At 42.5% G+C, this 22,472-nt stretch overlaps 1 protein-coding gene across 6 annotated transcripts in view; it reads left to right on the forward strand.

Moving 5' to 3' along the window:
- Positions 1-22,472, forward strand: part of ARHGEF10 (Rho guanine nucleotide exchange factor 10) — a 101,071-nt gene that overhangs the window by 22,248 nt on the left and 56,351 nt on the right. For 4 of the 6 annotated variants that reach the window (XM_082215403.1, XM_082215402.1, XM_082215404.1 and 1 more), the window contains exons 5-17: positions 838-901; positions 3,298-3,377; positions 5,154-5,210; positions 7,288-7,451; positions 8,383-8,499; positions 9,795-9,909; positions 11,552-11,658; positions 13,775-13,852; positions 14,031-14,210; positions 16,282-16,398; positions 17,958-18,050; positions 19,683-19,853; positions 22,274-22,419. In XM_082215403.1, coding sequence (XP_082071529.1) covers positions 838-901; positions 3,298-3,377; positions 5,154-5,210; positions 7,288-7,451; positions 8,383-8,499; positions 9,795-9,909; positions 11,552-11,658; positions 13,775-13,852; positions 14,031-14,210; positions 16,282-16,398; positions 17,958-18,050; positions 19,683-19,853; positions 22,274-22,419 — 1,489 coding nt within the window. Of the gene's footprint in view, positions 1-837; positions 902-3,297; positions 3,378-5,153; positions 5,211-7,287; positions 7,452-8,382; positions 8,500-9,770; positions 9,910-11,551; positions 11,659-13,774; positions 13,853-14,030; positions 14,211-16,281; positions 16,399-17,957; positions 18,051-19,682; positions 19,854-22,273; positions 22,420-22,472 lie in introns of all 6 variants that reach the window. The other 2 variants (XM_082215406.1, XM_082215407.1) reach the window with 2 other exon arrangements.

Consider the following 22,472-nt stretch of genomic DNA (forward strand, 5'->3'; position numbering starts at 1 on the left):
ACATCGAGAGTAATCTACAATAGCAGCGGGTAATTTGTAAATCGTTGACATATATAGCTGCTAATGCTCTGAAGAGTATTGGCTTTCATTCTAAAAACAACATTAAATCCTTATATATCTAGTTTAAATATGTTGCCACAAACAGTGTATTTCTGAATGTGTTACCTATCCCTAGCCTGCAGTTAGATCACTTTAGTGTTTGTTCAAATAGTTTGCTAACAAGAGGAGTAAAGTGAAAAGGTTAGAAAACATATGGAAGCAAGATATAATATATAGGGTCTGGTTTGCAGCTCTACAGGTTTGTCTTTTCTATTTTTTTTTAATTTTCCTACCTTTTACTCCAAGCCAAGCTTTTCTATTTTTTTTATTTTCCTACCTTTTACTCCAAGCCAAGCTAGAGAATGCTGGTTGCATTTAAGAGGACTAATTTTTATTTTGCAAAGTACTGTATTTTTCACTCTATAAGACACACTTTTCCCCTCCTAAAAAGTAAGGGGAAATCAGTGTGCGTCTTATGAAGCGAATGCAGGCTGCACAGCTATCCCTGAAGCCAGGAGAGCAAGGAGAAATGGAAGGGCCTCTGCTTCTCCTGCCGCTTCGCTGAAGGGGTGCTGTACAGAGAGGGAAAGCTGCTTTGCTGGAGAGGCGCTGAGCAGAGAGGGTGAGAATTCCCCCCCCCCCTTATTCTCCTCCTCTAAAACTAGATGCATCTTATGGTCGGGTTCGTCTTATAGAGCGAAAAATACGGTGGTGTGAATGTTTCAATCACAACTATTGTATTTTTTTTAACATGGCTGTTACTGAGTGAGATTCTATTACTACTTTTGTTTCCTTTAGCAAATGTTCATATAGTTGCTGAAGATTGCCATAATTCTCAGAGTTCAGAGGATCCCCAGAACGGGTAAGAAGAAAATACTGGCGTTTATTTTAAAAAACCCCTCTGTAAAGAGTAAAGTGCATGTGTTGAATACAAGAGTGGGCATCCATGTCCCTTGTTTTGTTTTGTCTTGAGTTTGAGGGTCGAAATGTTTGTTTCATAACAGCCTCCTTCAGTAAGAACAGTCGATGAGGCAGACTCTGATAGTGAATGGATTCCTTTGCAGCTCCGTCACCTTGTTTTAGACACCTTTCCACGTTCCTCCGTTTTGCAGGTTGTCTACTTCTCCAGCAGGGGTGGGGGTCCTTATCTTCCTCCCCTCCCCTCCCCCACTGGCCAAGTTTGTCTTTCCCACCTGTCAATCATGTGATGCCACAACGATGCCAGGTGGCCTCCTTTGTGGGTATAGAGGAACAAGGCACGTTGGGGCCAGTGCAGTGGCAAGGATTTGGGCTTGATAAACTTTGAGGTCCCTTCCAAGCCTGTAGTTCTGCAATCAGGTTGGCCGCTGTAAGAAATGGGCTGCTGCGTGAGTGGACATTTGGGTCAGATCCACCAGAACTCCTGCATTCTCTCTGCATGGTTTCTGTTGCAGTTCCTCTGCCTTCAACAACAGCTGTCTCTGTCAAGCCAGTTCCCTATGCTTCTGCAAACCTTCTCTGCTCTGCAGAGCCTTAACTCCCCTGCAGCTTTGCTTCTACTTGCCCGTTCCTGTGACTCATTTATTAAGTCATCCTTGGGCCATCTCCCTTTATGACATGTTTTTCTTCCTCGGCATGCAAGCATTCTGGGCGGTGGCTGTCCTGTCAGAGCCTCAGACAGTCATTTTCAAACCAAAGTATTTATTTTGGATAAATTAAGGGATAGCATTTCTTGAGCGAGGCTGTCATTGCCAGATTGCTAAGTTTAGGCTTCTAGTGGAAACAAACTGCAGTGATCCATAGAACCGTATTTGAGCAAAGGGCAACTCAGTCCCTTGAGATTTGTGATGCAATAGCTGCTTTGCCCAAGCACACACACACACACACACACACACACACACACACACACGAAAGTCTAGCTACTGCCTAGGTAGAATGTTTCTTTCTCGGTTTCTGCCCTGAAGCACTGCAAACCATCTTCTTGCTACTCCATTGTGAGCAAACAGCACTGGTGGAACTGTACACAGACCCATCACCACCTGAAGCCCATTACATGGGAAAGCACCCATATCATAGGTGATTGCCATATCAAACTGCATCTCAATGGTGGGAAGAGAGAAACACTTACGGATATGGGAGGGGGCTGGGATAGGCAAGCTGTGAAATGGCTTCCTGGCCCCAGCAGACATTGGGATCAAGTACATGTGGTTTGCTAGAACCATTGGACCACTGCTGCATTGCTGCTCTGCCTCTGCTACGTAGCTGGATGCAGTTAACACCCCTCTCCTGCAAGAAGCATTGTACAATCTCTTCCACCTTCAGTGACTGTGTTTAACAGCATCTAGTTTGCTGGCATGCGCACAGAGCCTCCCTGAGCACACTTGGAAAGGTAGATTTGTGGCTGGGGATTTTAGCACCAGCTAGTATTTAGTAGGAGTAGTGCAGAAACTACAGCACAGGCTGGCATTATCCACTATCTGTGCACGCAAATTAGGATCACGACAGAAGCCAATATTTGGTACATTTTAGGTTTGTTTGTTTTTTAACATCTCCTAGTTCTGTGTAGGTTTCCTCCCCTGCATTTTGTAATTAAAACTTCAAGCAAAGCCAGGCTCGCTTTCCAGTTCTCATTCTGAAAGAATGTTAAGGAAGAGCAGCTGCACAGAACTACTTTGTGGGTAGGGACGCAGGGGGCACTGTGGTCTAAACCACTGAGCCTCTTGGGTTTGCCAATCAGAAGGTTGGCGGTTCAAATCCCCGCGATGGGGTGAGCTCCCGTTGCTCTGTCCCAGCTCCTGCCAACCTAGCAGTTCGAAAGCCCGCCAGTGCAAGTAGATAAATAGGTACCGCTCTGGCGGGAAGGTAAACAGCATTTTTGTGCGCTCTGGTTTCTGTCACAGTGTTCCGTTGTGCAAGAAGCGGTTTAGTCATGCTGGCCACATGACCCGCAAAGTTGTCTGTGGACAAACGCCGGCTCCCTCGGCCTGAAAGCAAAATGAGCACCGCATCCCCATAGTCGCCTTTGACTGGACCTAACCGTCCAGGGATCCTTTACCTTTTACGTTTACTTTATGGGTGGTAGTGGTGGGGGAATGTGATGAAGGCTGAAACTGCATTCCAAGTCCCTGAATGTCGGACATTACAGCTTCTATACACCCTTACTTATGAATAAGCTTCACCCAACTTCATTGAGATTACAAAGCAAACATACATAGTATTGCACTGTGGATAACTGAAATATTTATTATAATTAATAACTTGTATGTCCTTATTTTAAAGTGAAGATGATCAGGGGAATAAAGATGAGAATGCCTTGGCCAAATGGGCTGCTGATCCTGCAAACACAGACTGGATGGAGAGTAAGTACTGGTGATTATGGTTCCTCTAGAAATCAGGGAATGGGAAACTGTGGTCCACCAATATTGTTGGATTACGACTCCCATTGGCGATGGTGGCTGGGGCTGATGGGACTTTGCAGGACCACTGGGTCCAACTTCTCTGCTCTGTATAATGAGTTGGTGTGTCTCAGTTTATCGCTCAAATAGCTGTTTATATTGGAATGTTTTATTTAAGTCTGGAATGAATCCCTCCTTGTTTCTGGATACCTGGTCCGATTTCATTATTCAGGGTCAGTCCGGGAATTCCACATACAATTACTCTGTTCTAGGGATGTTGCTGGTTAGATTCCTCTGATACAATTGCTCTACAAGAATCCTAGACACTGCTTATGTCTGATTCGATCTCATTTTATTTCCCTCATTATCAGCGACTGGGTATCCAAGCTCGCGCACATGTTGGTCAGGCAAAAAGAAAAAGATGAAATGAGCAGGATAAATATATTCTGTAAACTTGGGGGAATTGAGCAAAATTGCAGCTTCTTTGACTTGCTTTTCTGTCACAAGTCTGAAGAAGTTCATATATGCTTGACGAATTTGATCTCTAATATCAGCACACCTTATCTGCACTTCCTGGACTAAGGAGTACAGTCGTACCTTGATTCTCGAATGTAATCTGTTCTAGAAGTCCGTTTGACTTCCAAAAACATTCAAAAACCAAAGCGCACCTTCCGATTGGCTGCAGGAGCTTCCTGCACTCAATTTGAAGCTGCAGAAGCCACGTCATACATTCAGCTTCCAAAAAACGTTTGCAATCCAGAACACTTACTTCTGGGTTTGCGGCGTTTGGGAGCCGAAACGTACGAGTACCAAGGCGTTTGAGAACTAAGTACGATAGTTGATCCCTTTAGTTGATCCCTTTGTGTTTCCAGCAAGTCTCCTTCACCTTCTTGCTCATGCCTCTTCTCTTTCCTATATTATGTCGTTTGATGCTTCTTTTCTTTGGCCTTCAGCATGTCTGCAGAACAAGATTGTGAAGGGCAGAGATGGCTGAGTCTTCCAGCTTCTTAGGGAGTAGGCAGGGAGCCGCAGAATGCATGGACACCCTTGTTGAATTTATTTATGTTTATATGCCACCTTTCCCCCAGAACTGGGGCTCAAGGCAGCTAGAAACACCACTGGACTGTGGTGGGTCCTGGGACCTAGTTAGGCAACAGCTGGATTACATAATGGCTAATATTGCCACCCTGGGATCCTTTGGGAGAAAGGTTGGCAAGCAAACAAACAAACAAATAAATATGCAGTCAGTGCTGAAAATATAAAAGCATGTTGCAGGTGATGGTACTGTTATTATTTGTACCCCTACCATCTATTATTTTTTCTTAACCTTTAAAATAATAGTAATTTATTATTTATACCCCGCCCATCTGGCTGAGTTTCCCCAGCCACTCTGGGCGGCTTCCAATCGAGTGTTAAAAACAATACAGCATTAAATATTAAAAAACTTGCCTAAACAGGGCTGCCTTCAGATGTCTTTTAAAGATAAGATAGCTACTTATTTCCTTCACATCTGAAGGGAGGGCGTTCCACAGGGCAGGCACCACTACCAAGAAGGCCCTCTGTCTGGTGCCCTGTAACCTCACTTCTCGCAATGAGGGAACCGCCAGAATGCCCTCGGCGCTGGATCTCAGTGTCCGGCTGAACGATGGGGGTTTTGCAAATATTTTAGTGTGTGTCTTGCTAAAAGTCTATGGTGTTTGTCTAATATATTGTGGTTTTCCCATCTTTTTTTGCTTTCAGATCCAGATGAGGTAATATATGACGATGTGCCAAGAGAAAATTCAGACTCAGAACCAGGTATGAGTTTGAATTCAAAACCTAGGCTTAGACTTAGAATTATTGATAAATGGGTACAGGGGAAAATCACTATCTGAAGTTTTAATGGGAGCTGATGATCAATCCTTTCCCATCCTGCCCTCCTTTATTAGCCTTGAACCTCACAGGGTTAGAATAGAATAGAATATTGCAGCGGAGGGCACCAGATTTAGCCTTATGGAAGGGAAATCCCATCAACCTCCATGAAGAAACTCACTTGACTTACTCTGAAAAAGGGCTTCAATTTACAGATTTAAAGATCATCCTTATGGAAAAGCCAGTTGGGGAAGTGAATTGGTACACAAAGAAGGGATTAAGAACTCCACTCATGCTTTACCATCCCCAATTGCCCTTTCTAGAAATGACATTTGCATGTAAAATATATGAGATGTTCCTGTTTTGTCAGTTCCATTTTAGGCTATGTGTGTAATGGGATTGATGTAGAGTTCACATGTGAATTTATTCAGAGCAGTGGTGGTATTCATAGAGGGAGCTGGGAATGTTCTACAAGAAAATCCATGAACCACCCCCTTTCCATTTATCTTCCTGACTCTTTTTAGGCTCTCCTGAAATGCTGTATATAAGTACCATGTCTTTGTTGTTATGTAATCCCTGCCAATCGGGGATTATATAGTGAACATAATGACCTCCTAACCCTATGATTGCCAATGTAATCAGGAAGCTTTGCCTTCCATCTGAAGTGGATATATTTGCCTCCTGTGATATCACATAACCAAATACAGCTGGCTAAGTAATACAATGATGGAATGAGAATATATTTTCATCTCCTTTGATTTATTCCCCCCCCCAAAAAAAAAATTACTGAAAGAGGGCTTATATGTGAAGTGTTTGTAGAAACTGACTCCCATTTTGTCTCAGCCTATTTTTGAGTGTGCCTCTGTATTCATGTACCATTTCTTGTTTTCCATAATCGTTTTCCAGAAATGTTATTGCATATCTCATCTTCCTTCTATATCTCTTTATATCTATGGGCAACACATTACATTTGTTCTGGGTCACTTTTAGCCAGGAAATTTAGCCTGCTTTTTAGAGTACTTGCAATCCAAATGTTGTTGCATATTATGATATTAAAGGTGACTGCTTCTAAAATTGCGTCATGCTTCTTATGTGATTTTATTTATTTATATATTTTTACTTTGGTTGTAAATTGCTTGAGAACCTTTTTAGTGCAAAGCTATAAATTTAATAAACCTATAATTTTATAAAATTTGCCAACCACCCTGTGAACTTCGTATGAAGGGTGGTATATTATTATTATTATTATTATTATTATTATTATTATTATTATTATTATTATTATCTACAACAACAACAACAACAAAAACAGGAGGCATAGGAAAAGGAGGTGCATATGCCTGTGAATAATTCTTTGGCACACTATGCAATACCATAACTTGATTTTTGCATTTAAGCAAAGCTACGTTTCCCCCCCCCTGAAATCGCAAATTATATGCATGGCCAAACGTATGACACCTGTACTTGCTAACTGTGGGAAAGGCACACTATTAAGTGTATTCAGCAATTGGACCAAAGTCAGTGGTTTTCTCACAACGATTATCTGGGTACCTCCAACCTTTACCATCTGATCTATCAAAGAAAGATGTAGACTTTCCTTTAGATAAGGAATTACTCGCTTAAAGTAATAGAAGTGAATTGTAAAGCCAGACTTTGCACAAGGAATTAAGTGTGTAAATAAGACAAGACAACATAAATTTATTCATTTCTGGGATATAGTTTAAATAAAGGGTATGAGTTTCCCGAACATGGAGTAATATAATGATGTATCTCCTTTATGCCCAACACTATAGGACCTGAGGTCTCCCATTGCTGCTCTAGAACCTATACTCTGAAAGATATTCCAAGACAGAATGCAAACTCTGCATTTTGTGGTGTGATAATAGATGTGTTGATTTCTTAACCTTTTACTAATTATTTAATCCTGCATTGAAAAGTGCAGGTGCAGGCTCATAGAACTGGTAATGAATTTGAACTTCTCCATAGCTTAACAAAATTATATTTTGCGTATTAATGCATGCAGAGGAGATGATTTACGATGATGTTGAAAATGGAGATGAAGGTGGAAATAGCTCTCTAGAATATGGGTGGAGTTCGAGTGAGTTTGAAAGCTATGAAGAGCAAAGCGATTCAGAGTGTAAGAATGGAATGCCCAGTTCTTTTCTGCGTGGCAACCACAGAAGACAAGTATGTAACTTTCTTTGGCAGCATTTTTTCTAGCGCATTGTTGACATGCTTCCAAACACTGTAGTTCCCCCAAGCTTTATGATGTCCATTTTTTCTCATGCATTCGATTTCAAACCACATACGTAGTAATTTAAAAATGAGAGAGGAGAAATATCCAGGCATATTAAGACAAGAAAGGAAGTTAATAAATGCATACAAATGGAATTTTTAAGTAAGTTATTTGTCTTTTATAGATACAAAGAACGCTACTAGCATTCATTAAGCAGTGTTGTTTAAGAGATGTATCTTGTATTCATAAGACATGTAAGGTACACATGTTTCTTTCCACCCTACCATTGTAAAAATCTAAAACTAAGTTTTCTTTGCCAAGCATGTAGTAAGGGGAAACCTCACTTTATAAATGGTAGTTTCCAGACCTAGACATGGAAGACTGGGGATTTCTTAAAAGTAAGGGTGATTTCCTAAAGCTTTCACTTAAAATCATGAGACCTGCTTGGGTGTGCTTTTAAGCGCAAAACTTTTTAAAGAAGTGTGCGTGCACACAAAAGCTTATACCCAGAACAAACTTGGTCTCTAAGGTGCTAATGGACAATTTTTTAAAAAAAAAAACCAATGATATTTATAATCATCACATACTTTTAAACAATAATGTACAAAGGACTGCTGTCGTTCTTTAACCTAGCGTCATTGTCTTGGTTCAGATGATCAGACGATTCTGTGTTCTACCCAGTCAGAAAAGTTGTTTTGACAGCAAACTTGGAAACAAACCCATTACTGAGTTGTTGTTTTTTTAGTATGTACTGCTGAAAACAAAAGCTAGATTTCCCTTCTACTGGTTGCAAATCCTTTTCTTATCTGGCCGCCAGCATGCATGCTACAGCTCAAGCGCTTTAGAGTAAAGTTTAAGATTGTATCTTTTTGTATGCTATAGCTTTCTCATGACCTAACCCGTTTAAAGGAGCACTATGAGAAAAAGATGAAAGATTTGATGGCAAACACGGTGGGAGCTGTAGAGATTCAGCAACTAAAGCAAAAACATGAGCTGAAGGTAGCGTAGTTGATTTTCGTAACAAGCTAAAATGTTAAAATTATTGTTCTTCCCAACACAATGAACATGTGTTTTAATAAACAAAAGCTGATGGAGAAAACTGGACAGTATGTGTTCAAACTGTGTTGTCTGCATTGCCCACTGGCCTTAAAAGAACATTGTCAAGGACTTTTATGCCAGCTAACGTGCCTTTGCCCTACTGCTTATAACACTTAAAAAGTGAAATGCAAAAGTTATTGTCTATATTGATTTTGTTTGTTTGTTTAGCTTCTGCTGTTGCAGTCTGATCCATATGGATGTATTATTGTGTCTATAAAGACAGCTGTAGTGGTTGTTGCTTCCAACAAGATCATATAGGTCTTAGCCCTTTTGGATTTTTGAAGGTGAAATAAATGGGATTGCTTGCTCTAACTTTTTAAGGTTAAAATAATGTAACTGCTTATGTCAGCACTGCTATTATTTTATCCTTTTTATTGAGGGCAGAAAGAAAATAGTTTGCTACAAAGGGAGGGAAACCGGGTTGTATTCAGCTAACTTACTCAGAGTATGCCCGCTGCAATTAACAGCCATGACTAATATAGATCTGTTAATTTCAATGGGTCTGCTTTGAGAAAGTTAGATTGATACAAGTCACTATGTGTAAATGCAGCCAAGAAGGCGATTATCCATGCTCCCTCCCTTAATTCTCTGATATATGGTGAGCTATGCATGATTCCCCCTCTCTTCTCCTGCATGTAAAGCAGGAAAGGGGTCATATTAATTTATGCTTGCTTGTTCATCTTGATGCCCTGCCTTTTCCCCTGACAGTAAGGAGTTAGTCATTAAAAGAATTTTAGGAACACAGTCTTACAATTCCATAATACATTTATTTTGAGTGTGTCTTTAAATTTACGTTGGTAGATTCTGTGTCTTGATACCAAGGGTGCTCAGAAAAAGGCATCACATTTTTAACTTATTAAATACTGTTTGGATTTACATATAAAATTTGGATGGAATTTGTTCAGGTTCTATTAAGCGATAAGCACCATACATATATTGTATGGATGAGTATCTGTATGCTTCCACAGCAAATCCATAAAGTATAGATTATCTGGGTTGTGTTTTTTTTTATAAAAACAACAACACACACCTGGAGAGGGCTTTGGCCTCCACAACTTGACAGTGTTCTTTTTAAGAGCAACTATTTGCACGCTCTAGTACCTGCTGCAAACCTCTAGTACCATGCTTAACAAGCCATTGAATTCCACACTTACTCTTCACTGAACTTGTAGAATGTGTTTAATACTGTCTTGCAGATGCAAAAGCTAATGAGGGCAGCTAGGGAAGGAACCAAAGATGGACTAGAAAAAACTAAAGCTGCTGTGAAGAAAGGCCGGTCGTTCATTAGAACAAAGTCATTTATTAGTCATGGTGCGTATTGACTCTTTCTTTTCTTTTCTTTAAAAAAGGTGTACGATCATCCTTTCTCATCCTAAGGGTTTATTGTTTATTGTGGGGCCACTTCGTGCCACTGGTGGGCAGGGCAAGGGTGAAAGGGGCCAGGCACAGAGTGAAGAGATGGGACACTTACATTAGCCTGTGATCCATACACACACAATATTCAGAAGTTCACACACACAAAGCCTAACTAGCTTTCTATTCTCCATCAAGACAAGCAAAAGGCATTATCAGAATAGCACATTCCAGCCAAGCAAAAGTAGTCCAGGAGGACCAGGGTTGCAGGTCTGAGGTTCCCCATCCACATCTGTTCAAATAAATTGGATTCACTTGTAAGCCAAGTAATGTGGATATTGATCTGGTGTCACCTAAATAGCCCTGTTGACTTTGAAGCCATGCTGCTTGTATAACTTGCTACATCTTCTTACACAGTTGTTCTTGTGTCTTGAGAAAGAAGAAAGTACGAAACAGTGACAAAGAGTGGTTACATATGAAAAGCCAAGGAAAATGTTCTGCCTCCTTTTGTTGTTATTAACGCTCCTCTTTTAGTAAAGGTAAAGGGACCCCTGACCATTAGGTCCAGTCGTGACCGACTCTGGGGTGGTGGCGTTCATCTCGCTTTACTGGCCGAGGGAGCCGGCGTACAGCTTCCGGGTCATGTGGCCAGCATGACTAAGCTGCTCCTGGCGAACCAGAGCAGCACACGGAAATGCTGTTTACCTTCCCGCTGGAGTGATACCTATTTATCTGCTTGCACTTTGACGTGCTTTCGAACTGCTAGGTTGGCAGGACCAGGGACCGAGCAACGGGAGCTCACCCCATTGTGGGGATTCGAACTGCCGGCCTTCTGATCGGCAAGCCCTAGGCTCTGTGGTTTAACCCACAGCGCTGGTAAGCGTTAAATCAGGGGACATGGGTGGCACTGTGGTCTAAACCACTGAGCCTCTTGGGCTTGCCAATCAGAAGGCCGGCAGTTCGAATCCCCACAACGGGGTGAGCTCCCGTTGCTCGGTCCCAGCTCCTGCCAACCTAGCAATTCGAAAGCACTCCCAAAAGTGCAAGTAGATAAACAGGTACCGCTCTGGCGGGAAGGTAAACAGCAGTTCCGTGCACTGCTCTGGTTTCTCCAGAAGCGGCTTAGTCATGCTGGCCACATGACCCAGAAAAACTGTCGACAAACGCCGGCTCCCTCGGCCTGTAAAGCGGGATGAGTGCCGCAACCCCAGAGTCGTCTGCGACTGGACTTAACTGTCAGGGGTCCTTTACCTTTACCTTTTTTAACGCTCCTCTTTTAGGTAAGTGTTAAATCAGTCTCAAGTCCAGCTTGGTGCAAGGACCAGGATGTTACTTAACTACACTTACTGTGTAGTCATGGGCGAATGGTTCTTCTGAATGCACACTGTGATGGACTTTCATCCTGGACATCCAGTGTCTTTTTGAGCTACAGGTCTTTCATTATGGATGGTTATTCAGAAGACGTGTTCATTGCATGAAATAATACTGAAGCAAATGCAGAGGTGTTACAGTTAATCTCATCCAAAGACTACGTGTTTTTATTGCCTGCATCTGTAATATATATGTGAAGGAAATCTAGCATATTAAAATATTTCTATAGACCATAGATCAACCTGCCTAGAAGAAGAGGAACTGTTTATTGATGTAGACTGTATGCATACAGAGGCAATCATGACACCGATGCCCGATGGATTATCGCAACAACAGGTTTGTGTGATGGCTGTTGAAACTGAACCCTTTCTGTGTCCTTTGTAGAATGAGTTGTGCAGTATTTGCTCATTACAAAACTGAGGGTGAAAACCAAGTTGGTTCAAATGCAAGCATGTTAACATCCCTAAGTTGGTTTTGTTTTTGAGGGGGAAATGAAAAATATAACTTCATTGCATAAATCGTTACGATTGATTCTGTTCAATTATTTGCAGGTAGCATGTTAATATTCTTACTACATTCTATATGCTGATTTTCTGTGATAGCGTACTGCAAAACTGTGTTCAAAAAAACAGGAAAGCCAAAATTGGTTTCATAAGTAACTTACCCTAAACATCTCCCTATAAAGCTTTTGAGGCTCCACATATTGTAGAATTATTTGCCAAAGCAGCAACAACAAATCTTCACAGGCCACCTTGCTTACCTACTCATATCTGTGGTAGGCATTTCTGGCTTAAGAAACTTTTGTGAAGCTTCACTTGATTCAATCTATACTTACCATAGGTGAGCAAGATAGTTGTGTATAAGCTTTTACTTTGGATGTGGCTAACCTTTGGTCTTCCAGATAATGCACCTCAGTTCTCATCGTCTCTGACTGTTTTCCATGCTGGCTGGGGCTGGTGGGAGTCTTGCAACATCTGGGCGGAACCAGATTTCCCATCATTGCTCTGCTGCTTGGTAGCAGTTTTGGGGGAAATGTATTTAAACCTGCACATATTACTGCTTGCCACAGGGTGGCATAATAGGATTCCGGTTTCCTTTTTTAACCACCAGTCATTGCACTTTGCGGATTACCAAGGCTATAAATGCTAGATCACTTAATCATTTTGGTTCTTATCGTTTTTAGTCCTTTGATGAACCAATACTGGGGGTTTTTTTTAAACTTAAAAATAATGTGAGATGCCTTACTTGTTTCCTGTTAGTATTGGTCATGGTATACAAAAAATATATAATCATAGTGAACTCAAAATATTGTACCCAGCTTAAGTCACTCTTGGAGAACACTCACTGAAATAAATGGAATTGAGGTAGTCATGTGTATTGATTCCAGAGTATGATTTAGTTGGTTACAAAACTGATCAAGCAGCTCTACAACCAAGGCAACAAGGGGTGCCATATTTTGAAGAGCAAAAAAGAGAACACATCTCCTGAGTTCAACTATGGGTCACTATGACGACTACCCATGAAAAAGAGGACATGTCCTGGGGAAAAAGAGGACATTTAGCAGCCTAAAGAATCCACAAAAACATTGCGGCAATGTTGATTGCTGCTTCTCTTAAATCAAAATAAACAAAATAATTCAAGGAGTTTGAATAAAGAAATAAAGGATGCAGCCTGTTTCTGCAACTTTGGGACCCATTGCCTGTAAGTCAGGGAGGGGAACCTTTTAGTCCAGATATATGCCTGTTCTTCTGTCTATTGGAAAATGGACACAAATATAGTAATAAAATAAACTCGGTTTTGATCTTCTGTATACATTTAAACAGTTAAGAATATTTGGTCATGCTGATACAATTATACTTATGAATGGTGTGTGTGTGTATTTTCTTTGTACACAATATATGAGGTTTGTTTGTTTTTGTTTTGTTACCAGTCAGGTAAAGTGAGGTTTGTGCTCATATAACATATCTGTATTTGGGGATACATTGTAAGGTTATCCCCATCATTGTGTATACACAAGAATACACAAGGAACCCATCCTTTTGTATTCAAAAAGGTAATTAAAGGTAATTAAAATAGGTACCGCCACCTGTTCTGAATCTTTGACGCCGCCATCTGCCCTCTTTGATGCAGAGAGAACAAGCTGTAATTCAGCAAAGTAGCAGATCTAGTTAGCTATGTATGTGGGACTGCAGCAGTAGATTGCTTTTGGTTAAGGCTACCATCAGGCGATTCTGACTGCAAGCAAGAAGGGAGCGGAAGGTTGTGTGAAATATAGTGCTGTATCCAACTAAGTTATTGCACAAGTTCATCAACTTGTGCAAGTGCAATGGAACTACTTCTCTTGCACTCCTCCAGATCTGGTCCCCCAACCTTCCAGAGCAAATTTGGAAGCATTCCTTAACCCCAGTTCTCAGTGTGTGATTCCTTGTGTGTGTGTTTTTTTGTTGTACAGGTGGTGAGAAGATATATTTTAGGAGCCGTGGTTGACAGTGAGAAAAATTATGTGGATGCTCTCAAAAGGATTCTAGAGGTATCTCAATGCCTTTTGCCCTTTTATAACTTTGAAAGCAAATGGATAATTCTTTTGCTAGAAATAAGTTGTCGCAAATGTGTAATTGATTGCTGCTGCTGTGTTTACTTATAATGAAAAACCTTTATTTGAATTATGGCTCTAACTACTTTATCCTTTTTTTAAAAAAAACAAACAGCAGTACGAGAAGCCTCTTTCAGAAATGGAACCCAAATTATTGAGTGAGAGGAAACTGAAGATGGTGTTTTACCGAATTAAGGAGATTCTTCAGTGCCATTCAATGTTTCAAATAGCACTGGCCAGTCGTGTCTCTGAGTGGGATTCTGTTGAGATGATTGGAGATGTCTTCGTTGCATCGGTACGTAAACCATCACGGTTATGTAAGTGGCCAAACTTGCCCCACTGCTGTTGCCTGTTTGATTTAAGACTGAGCTTGGCAACAAAATTAGAAAACAGCTCTGGTTGTGCCAAGCTCAGTGCAGATCCCCATCGCCCCCATGATAACCAGAGCATAAGAAGGTCAAAACATGTTGCCCACTAGCCCCTGCCTGTGTTCCCACATAGCCTGGCCTGTCACCTGCTTTTCAGTTGCTTAGCAGTGGCAACAGATGGAAAGTCCTTGCCTCGAACCTTCTGGTATGTAGCTGCAGCATGTCAGAGACACTAGGGCAGCAATCTGGTGTCCTATTATTGGACTCCAACTCCCATCAGCCCCTGCTAGCATAGCCAGTAGGAAGGGATGATGGGATTTGTAGACCAACAACTTCTAGAGGGCATCATGCTAGCTATCCCTGCCCTAAGAAATGCAGCTTTCCCTGCACGTCCATACAAAGGACTCAGATACCCTAGGGGGAAGGGAAACAGATTAACCCAGCTCCATTATATTTGGGGTGCTGCTTTAGTAGTTATATCAGCAGGTGCCAGCTTAGTAGCTTGGAAAATCTCCAGAAATATATAATTGCTGTCACAGCTACTGCTGTTGCCGCCAGTTAGGTAAGTGGGAAGTGAGTTATTCTTGGCATGGACTGAAACGAAGAACCCACAGGGATATAAAGCTCACCTCCTTTTTCTGGCAAGGAGTGCACCCAGAAGAACCACGCACCGTATTTTTCGCTCTATAAGACACACTTTTTCCCTCATAAAAAGTAAGGGGAAATGTGTGTGCGTCTTGTGGAGTGATTGCAGGCTGCGCAGCTATCCCTGAAGCCAGGAGAGTGAGAGGGATCGGTGCACAAAGACTCCGGAGCCTTTCTGTTGCTTTCGCTGAAGCCAGGAGAGCGAGAGGGATCGGTACACAGCGATCCATCTTGCTGTTCTGACTTCGCTTCGCCGGAGAGGTGCTGTGCAGCTTTCCCTCTCTGCACAGCGCCCCTTCAGCGAAGCGGCAGCCCCTTCCATTTCTCCTCCCGCTTTGCTGGAGAGGCACTGTGCAAAGAGGGAGAGAATATTTTTTTTCTTGTTCTCCTCTAAAACTAGGTGCGTCTTATGGTTGGTTGCATCTTATAGAGTGAAAAATACAGCATTCATGGCATAGGTTTCTGCCTTTTGAAAGAACGACGTGACATGATGCTGGTTTGGTTATGTGCACAGAATGGAAGATGGCAGGATCTCCAAGGCTGTGCTCTACAGGGAGATAGCTTCAGGCACCAGACCACTTGGCAGGCCAACTCTGTTTTACAAAGTTGTCTGCAAACATATGACATGAAGACTGGCAACATGGACCCCACTGTGTGGGAATCCCTTGCAGACGACTGTGGTGCCTGGAGACAGACAGACAAGTTGTGCATCCATAGCAGTGATCAGAGGAGGAATGACTGCTGCGAGGAGTGCAGAAAGAGGAAATTTCATGATACACCTACATGAGCCCAACTGGATGCCTTCATCTGCCCCAGCTGCAACAAAACATGTCTCCCCCATATCAGTCTCTACGGCCACAGCAGGCACTGTAACCTTCCAACAGATTGACTTCATACCCAAAGGCGCACTCCTCCCATGGTCTCCTGAGACAAATGCCAACAATATTTACATTTTCATCCCACTTTTTGTCATGGAACTCAAAAGTCATGTGCATAGTGTTCCCAGGCAGTTTCCCCTCCAGGCACTGACCAGACCTCTTTGGCTTTTCAACACGTTTGTTTTAGTTTACTGCATAGTTTTTGAGTTGCTGAAGATGGGTGGAATTTAGGAATGTTTGGACTGAGATCAAACTACTTCCTCCCCCTCCCCAAAACTATGTTCTTGAATTGTCAAAGTCCTTAAGTACAGTATAATCTGGATTTAACTGCCATATAACTTCTGTGAGTCTTAAGTGCTGAATTAAGAGGCTGGTTGCTGAACTATGGTGAGGCGATTAAAGCTTGGTGCTCTGACGTAGATAATGCGAAGGAGCTAAAAGATTTTCGACTTTACTCTCTTTTTATGTATTTCAGTTTTCTAAATCTATGGTGCTGGATGCTTACAGCGAGTATGTAAATAATTTTAGCACTGCTGTGGGGATTCTCAAGAAAACGTGTGCTACTAAACCTGCCTTCCTTGAATTTTTAAAGGTGAGTGTATTGGGCTGTTTAAATTCTGAAGTAGATGGGGGCAAATAGGAGATCATAAACTGAGGGAAGGATCTGACTCTGTGCAGGTTAGTTTGATGGCTTCATTTTTAGTAGTCTGGTTTCATGGGTTGTCAAGGCAATTATGAATAACCAGTGTTCAGATTTTGGACTCAATTAATTTAACTCTATGGATACACAACCTTCTGGTCATAAGTAATGGTGAAATATTTACAGCCATCTATGCAGTATCGCTTAGTGAATTACAGTGGTACCTCTGGTTACAGATGGTTCAGGTTACAGACTCCACTAACCCAGAAATTGTACCTCGGGTTAAGAACTTTGCTTCAGGATGAGAACAGAAATCGCACGGTGGCAGTGGTAGGCCCCATTAGCTAAAGTGGTACTTCAGGTTAAGAACAGTTTCAGGTTAAGAACAGACCTCCGGAACAATTTAAGTACTTAACCTGAGGTACCACTGTATTATCCTTTCTATGTCTAAAGCTCAGACTGTAAGTACCATTGTTTGTGTAGCCAAAATTGTACTTTTCACATGCAAGAGGGAGCATGCACAGGAGTGCTCCAAGGTTCGCAGAAAAACATAAACTCCTTAAGAAAAGGCCCTCGTGGGCAACCTTTCAAACAGCCTTGCAAGGCCTGAGCACACTCACAGGGTACAAACTGCTTGCTAACAGTGTGAGGTGAAACTATGGAGGGGGAATGGAATGGAATAGCTAGAATCTTGAACTTGATGCTGCAACATTTTGTCACGGGTCTCCACTTGTAGAAATCTACTTTTTGGCCAAGCACAATGTAAAAATGGGCACGCAGTGGCCACATTAGCACATAAGGCTGACCAAAAAACCATAGTTAGCTACATTGGACAGAGCATGGGTTGCATGCTGGTGCAGTCACCTTGAGCAGTCCTCCCCACCCCCCGAGTTGAGAAACAAACCAGGGAATGGGTGGTTTAGCATTGCCTCCAAACAAACCACAATCAGAAGCTTTGCTTCCCAATCGTGATTCGCTTGTGAGAAACAAATGACAAGTGACACAAAATCACCCACTCCTTTATTTATTTCCCTACTCCAGGACGAGAGGAGCAAAAGCTGTACCTAGCTTATGCACTGGCTAATTTGCCTAATTGAGCCTCTTGGGCTTGCTGATCAGAAGGTCGGTGGTTTGAATCCCCACGACGGGGTGAGCTCTCATTGCTCTGTCGCAGCTGCTGCCAACCTAGCAGTTCGAAAGCACACCGGTACAAGTAGATAAATAGGTACTGCTGCGGCAGAAAGGCAAATGCTCTGGTTTCCGTCATGATGTTCCGTTGTGCCAAAAGTAGTTTAGTTATGCTGGCCACATGACCTGGAAAAGCTGTCTGTGGACAAACACTGGGTCCCTCGGCCTGAAAGCGAGATGAGCACCGCAACCCCATAGTCGCCTTTGACTAGACTTAACTGTCCAGAGGTCCTTTATCTTTGTTATATGTGAATACAACTTTTACCTCTGTTCTTTAAAAAAATGTGGTTGATATAAAGAAAGACGACCCTTTCTCATTACAGCAATGCCAAGAATCTAGTCCTGATAGAATTACACTCTATGGCTTAATGATGAAACCCATACAACGCTTTCCTCAGTTCATCCTACTGCTACAGGCAAGTGCAGTGTGATCATTCAAAGTACTTGCATGCACTGTTCATTGGTTACAGCTCAATGTTATTTGCCTAATTCTAAGTAAAAATTAAATGCACCATGTAATGTACTATGCAGTTGTATTTTTGAAGCCAATGAGACTGTGTATGTTTTCATCAAGAAATGGTACAAGTATTACCCAATTTCATATACAAATAAATGCAAATGGTTTTCATGAGCAGTTTGAATTTTCCATCTGCTTTGTTTTGTATGCTGTTCCATATCCAGTTGCGAGCTCGAGAAGCAATTATGCAATGTACCTATTCATAAGAATAATACTGCAATCTGACAAACCCATAATATATCACCAGTGCCAAATGGATTCTTCAGGAAAATTAGAGGGGGCAGGGCAAGATGGGATGGAAGTCAAATGGCTGAACACCTCCTCAGTGCAACATATTGCTGCAGATCCTACCTGTAGTATATAGTTTCATAAGCTTTTCTTCCTCAGTCCTCCCCTGCTTCCACTGCTGGCATTAATAGCCTCCTAAATGGGACATGGGTGGTGCTGTGGGTTAAACCACAGAGCCTAGGACTTGCCGATCAGAAGGTTGGCAGTTCGAATCCCCGCAATGGAGTGAGTGCCCGTTGCTCGGTCCCTGCTCCTGCCAACCTAGCAGTTCGAAAGCACGTCAAAATGCAAGTAGATAAATAGGTACTGCTCCGGTGGGAAGGTAAACGGCGTTTCCGTGCGCTGCTTTGGTTTGCCAGAAGTGGCTTAGTCATGCTGGCCACATGACCTGGAAGCTGTACGCCGGCTCCCTTGGCCAATAAAGCGAGATGAGCGCCGTAATCCCAGAGTCTTCCACGACTGGACCTAATGGTCAGGGGTCCCTTTACCTTTAGCCTCCTAATGCCTGAGCCATATGAACTCCATGTCTGTGAAAAAGATACTGCTAAGTTGGTCACATTTTATTATAGAGCCATGACTACAAGGAATTTGGTAGGGCCATGTTGCAAAATATCCTTTGGAACATAAAACTTGCCACGGAAATATGGAACTTGCCCAACAGTACAGAATCTATCAGGTGATGATCTGATGGACTGGAACCATTGATAACACTTCCTCTTTTTTCCCCTTATGCAATACATAGATGCTGATATTTTGCACCCAAAGTATCAGTATTGTGTGGCAAGAGCAGGACAGGAGGAGCACAGCAGCCACAATCTTTGCTCTGAGAAGCCTGCATGTTAGCTCATTTGCATGGCTTAGTGTTGCGCATGCAACTGTGCCTGTATATTTGAATGTAATGTACAGCCCACAACATAGAAATAGGCTTAAATGGATTAATGAACGATTGATAGGAAACTATCATCCGGTTAAAATATGGCCCTTGCCTCACCCCTCCATGTGAAGAAGAGTTCTAAGGAGACATCCTAGGCTTTAACGACCTGGATGTGGATGGAAATTTGTCAAATCTGGGGTACTGGGAACATTTTTGTGTGTGCATCTTTCTTGACATGCCAACCATATTCTCAGGCACGTGCTATAGGTACACTTTAGAGATGATGATGGGACAATGGCTTGACATTACTGCTACTTGTGCTGAAATAGTAACCATAATAATTTGGGTTTTTTGGGGGGGTCTTTTAAGGATATGTTGAAGAACACGACTAAAGGCCACCCTGACAGACTGCCTCTACAGATGGCCCTCACAGAGCTTGAAACGTTGGCAGAGAAATTAAACGAAAGGAAAAGGGATGCAGATCAGCGCTGCGAAATAAAACAAATCGCAAAAGCCATGAATGAGCGTTATCTGAACAAGGTTGGAACAGCCATCCTTTTGCTCCTTCCTGATTTCTCTTGTAGAGGAAGTAGATATCAGACAAACCAGATGCCTTCCACATTGAGAGTGTGGGTGTCTATTTTTCCCCCTTCCTGTGCTGGAATATGGCATTTTGAGGTCATGTGTTTGGTTCAGTAGCACCGTGATGCTGACAAGCCATCTTCTAAAACGTACCATGCAGTTTGGGGTAGCAATTGTGGTGGAGCCAAGGTCAATAACTTTTTTTGTCTTTATCCTTCATTTCTTCAACACATACTTTGCACAAATGTATTTCTGCTTCAAGCAAACTGGAAAGCACAATTCCAGCCAGTACCTTTTAACCTTTCCCCCCAATGTTGTGTAGGATATATGTTTCAAAGGCAATTTTTTTTTAATGGAGTTGGAAACTAGTATGAAATAAGTGGGCATGACATGAACCCACCAAAAAAATAAGCACTTCTTCTAAGTCCCATTTACCCCATTGGGAAAGATTTAAACAAAGGCAAAAACGTTCTTTTTTAATCAGGCCTGTAGATTTTTTTGTTTTTGCTGGTTTAAATGTATGTGTTAGCTTTTTGCTTAAAATATTGAATGCTACTTTGAATTTCCATGGCAAACAAGCGACTAATAATTTTAATTTTAAATTTATTTATTAAATTTAAGTTGTTGTTGTTGTTATATACTACTACTACTACTAATAAAAACTATAATGCTTCCATTAAGTAGAAAATAAGTGTGACCAAGGGAACAAGCAGGAGTCAGACTGGTGGGTTGGTTTGTGTTGATGAGCGTGCAGTGCTATGAGCCCTTCTTTTATACTGTGTCTTTCTCCATTCAAATGCTAAAACATATTCTAAGGCTGGATTGAGCCAGCAGCGGAGCAAGCCGATTGGGCGCCTGGGGCGGTGCGTGTGCTCTGCGGCCAGGGGCGGGGCCAGCCGCTCGCGGGACAGGGCAAGCCAAGGCAGGATGCTCCGCAGGGCTCCGAGGAGTCTGCCTGCCTCCTCCCACTCAGCCGCCCTACAGCTGAGGAGGAGCCAGCGGGTGGACCTTTTGGGGCAGCGTGGAGCCTGCGGGCGCCCAAGCCACCGTGTCACTCTCAGGAGAGATCGAGGAAAAGGATCTAGGAGTCTTGGTTGACCACAAACTTGACATGAGCCAACAGTGTGACGCGGCAGCTAAAAAAGCCAATGCAATTCTGGGATGCATCAATAGGAGTATAGCATCTAGGTCAAGGGAAGTAATAGTGCCACTGTATTCTGCTCTGGTCAGACCTCACCTGGAGTACTGTGTCCAGTTCTGGGCACCACAATTCAAGAAGGACACTGACAAACTGGAACATGTCCAGAGGAGGGCAACCAAAATGGTCAAAGGCCTGGAAACGATGCCTTATGAGGAACGGCTAAGGGAGCTGGGCATGTTTAGCCTGGAGAAGAGGAGGTTAAGGGGTGATATGATAGCCATGTTCAAATATATAAAAGGATGTCACATAGAGGAGGGAGAAAGGTTGTTTTCTGCTGCTCCAGAGAAGCGGACACGGAGCAATGGATCCAAACTACAAGAAAGAAGATTCCACCTAAACATTAGGAAGAACTTCCTGACAGTAAGAGCTGTTTGACAGTGGAATTTGCTGCCAAGGAGTGTGGTGGAGTCTCCTACTTTGGAGGTCTTTAAGCAGAGGCTTGACAACCATATGTCAGGAGTGCTCTGATGGTGTTTCCTGCTTGGCAGGGGGTTGGACTCGATGGCCCTTGTGGTCTCTTCCAACTCTATGATTCTATGAGAGATGTGTAGCTCGGGCACACTGCAGGCCCCATGGTGAGTGCCGCCTGCCATTTTGTCACTCCTTTCAGTTGTGACACCTGGGGTCCCCCTTCCTCCACCCCTGGATTGAGGCTGTATCATTTTTGCCTTAAGAACACCCCATCAGAGTAGGAATCAACAGCTGTGGCCTCTGGAGTTGGAGTTGCCAACCTAAAGGCAAAAGGAGGGTTTAGGCAGCGGTTCTCAACCTGTGGGTCCATAGATGTTGTTGGACTACAACTCCCATCATCCCTGAGCTCTGGCCTTGCTAGCTGGAGGTAATGGGAGTTGTAGTTCAACAACTTCTGGGGACCCGCAGGTTGAGAAAGGCTGGTTTAGAGGGAGTGTCTGTAGCCAAACAAAATTCTTGTTACTCAGTAATAATTGCAACCACCACCCTTTGACCCCATTCTCAAAGTGATTATTCAAGGAAAGTTGTTGATGAACTTGCATTGACATAGCCAAGGTTTTAATAGAATTTACAAAAACGGTTGTGCGTGCCTGATCCTGATTCATAGAAGCTTTTAAAGCAAAAAATAAAAAACCCAGTTCTAGGAGTGTTATAAATTAGTCACTTTGGGGTTCTCTCTCCCTCTCTCTCTCTTGCAAAACTTCAGTTACTTAGCAGTGGGAACAGGTGCCTCGTGCGAACTGATGATATGCTGGAAACTGTTTACAACGACAGAGGAGAAATCGTGAAAACCAAAGAGCGGCGACTCTTCATGTTAAATGATGTACTGATGTGTGCGACTGTGAATGTCCGGTAAGATTCTACCTGCATTCTCTAAAACAGAGAGTGGGAGAGTTCCTGAAATT

Source organism: Podarcis vaucheri (assembly GCF_965113315.1).
Source record: "Podarcis vaucheri genome assembly, chromosome: 3".
NCBI lineage: Eukaryota > Metazoa > Chordata > Lepidosauria > Squamata > Lacertidae > Podarcis > Podarcis vaucheri.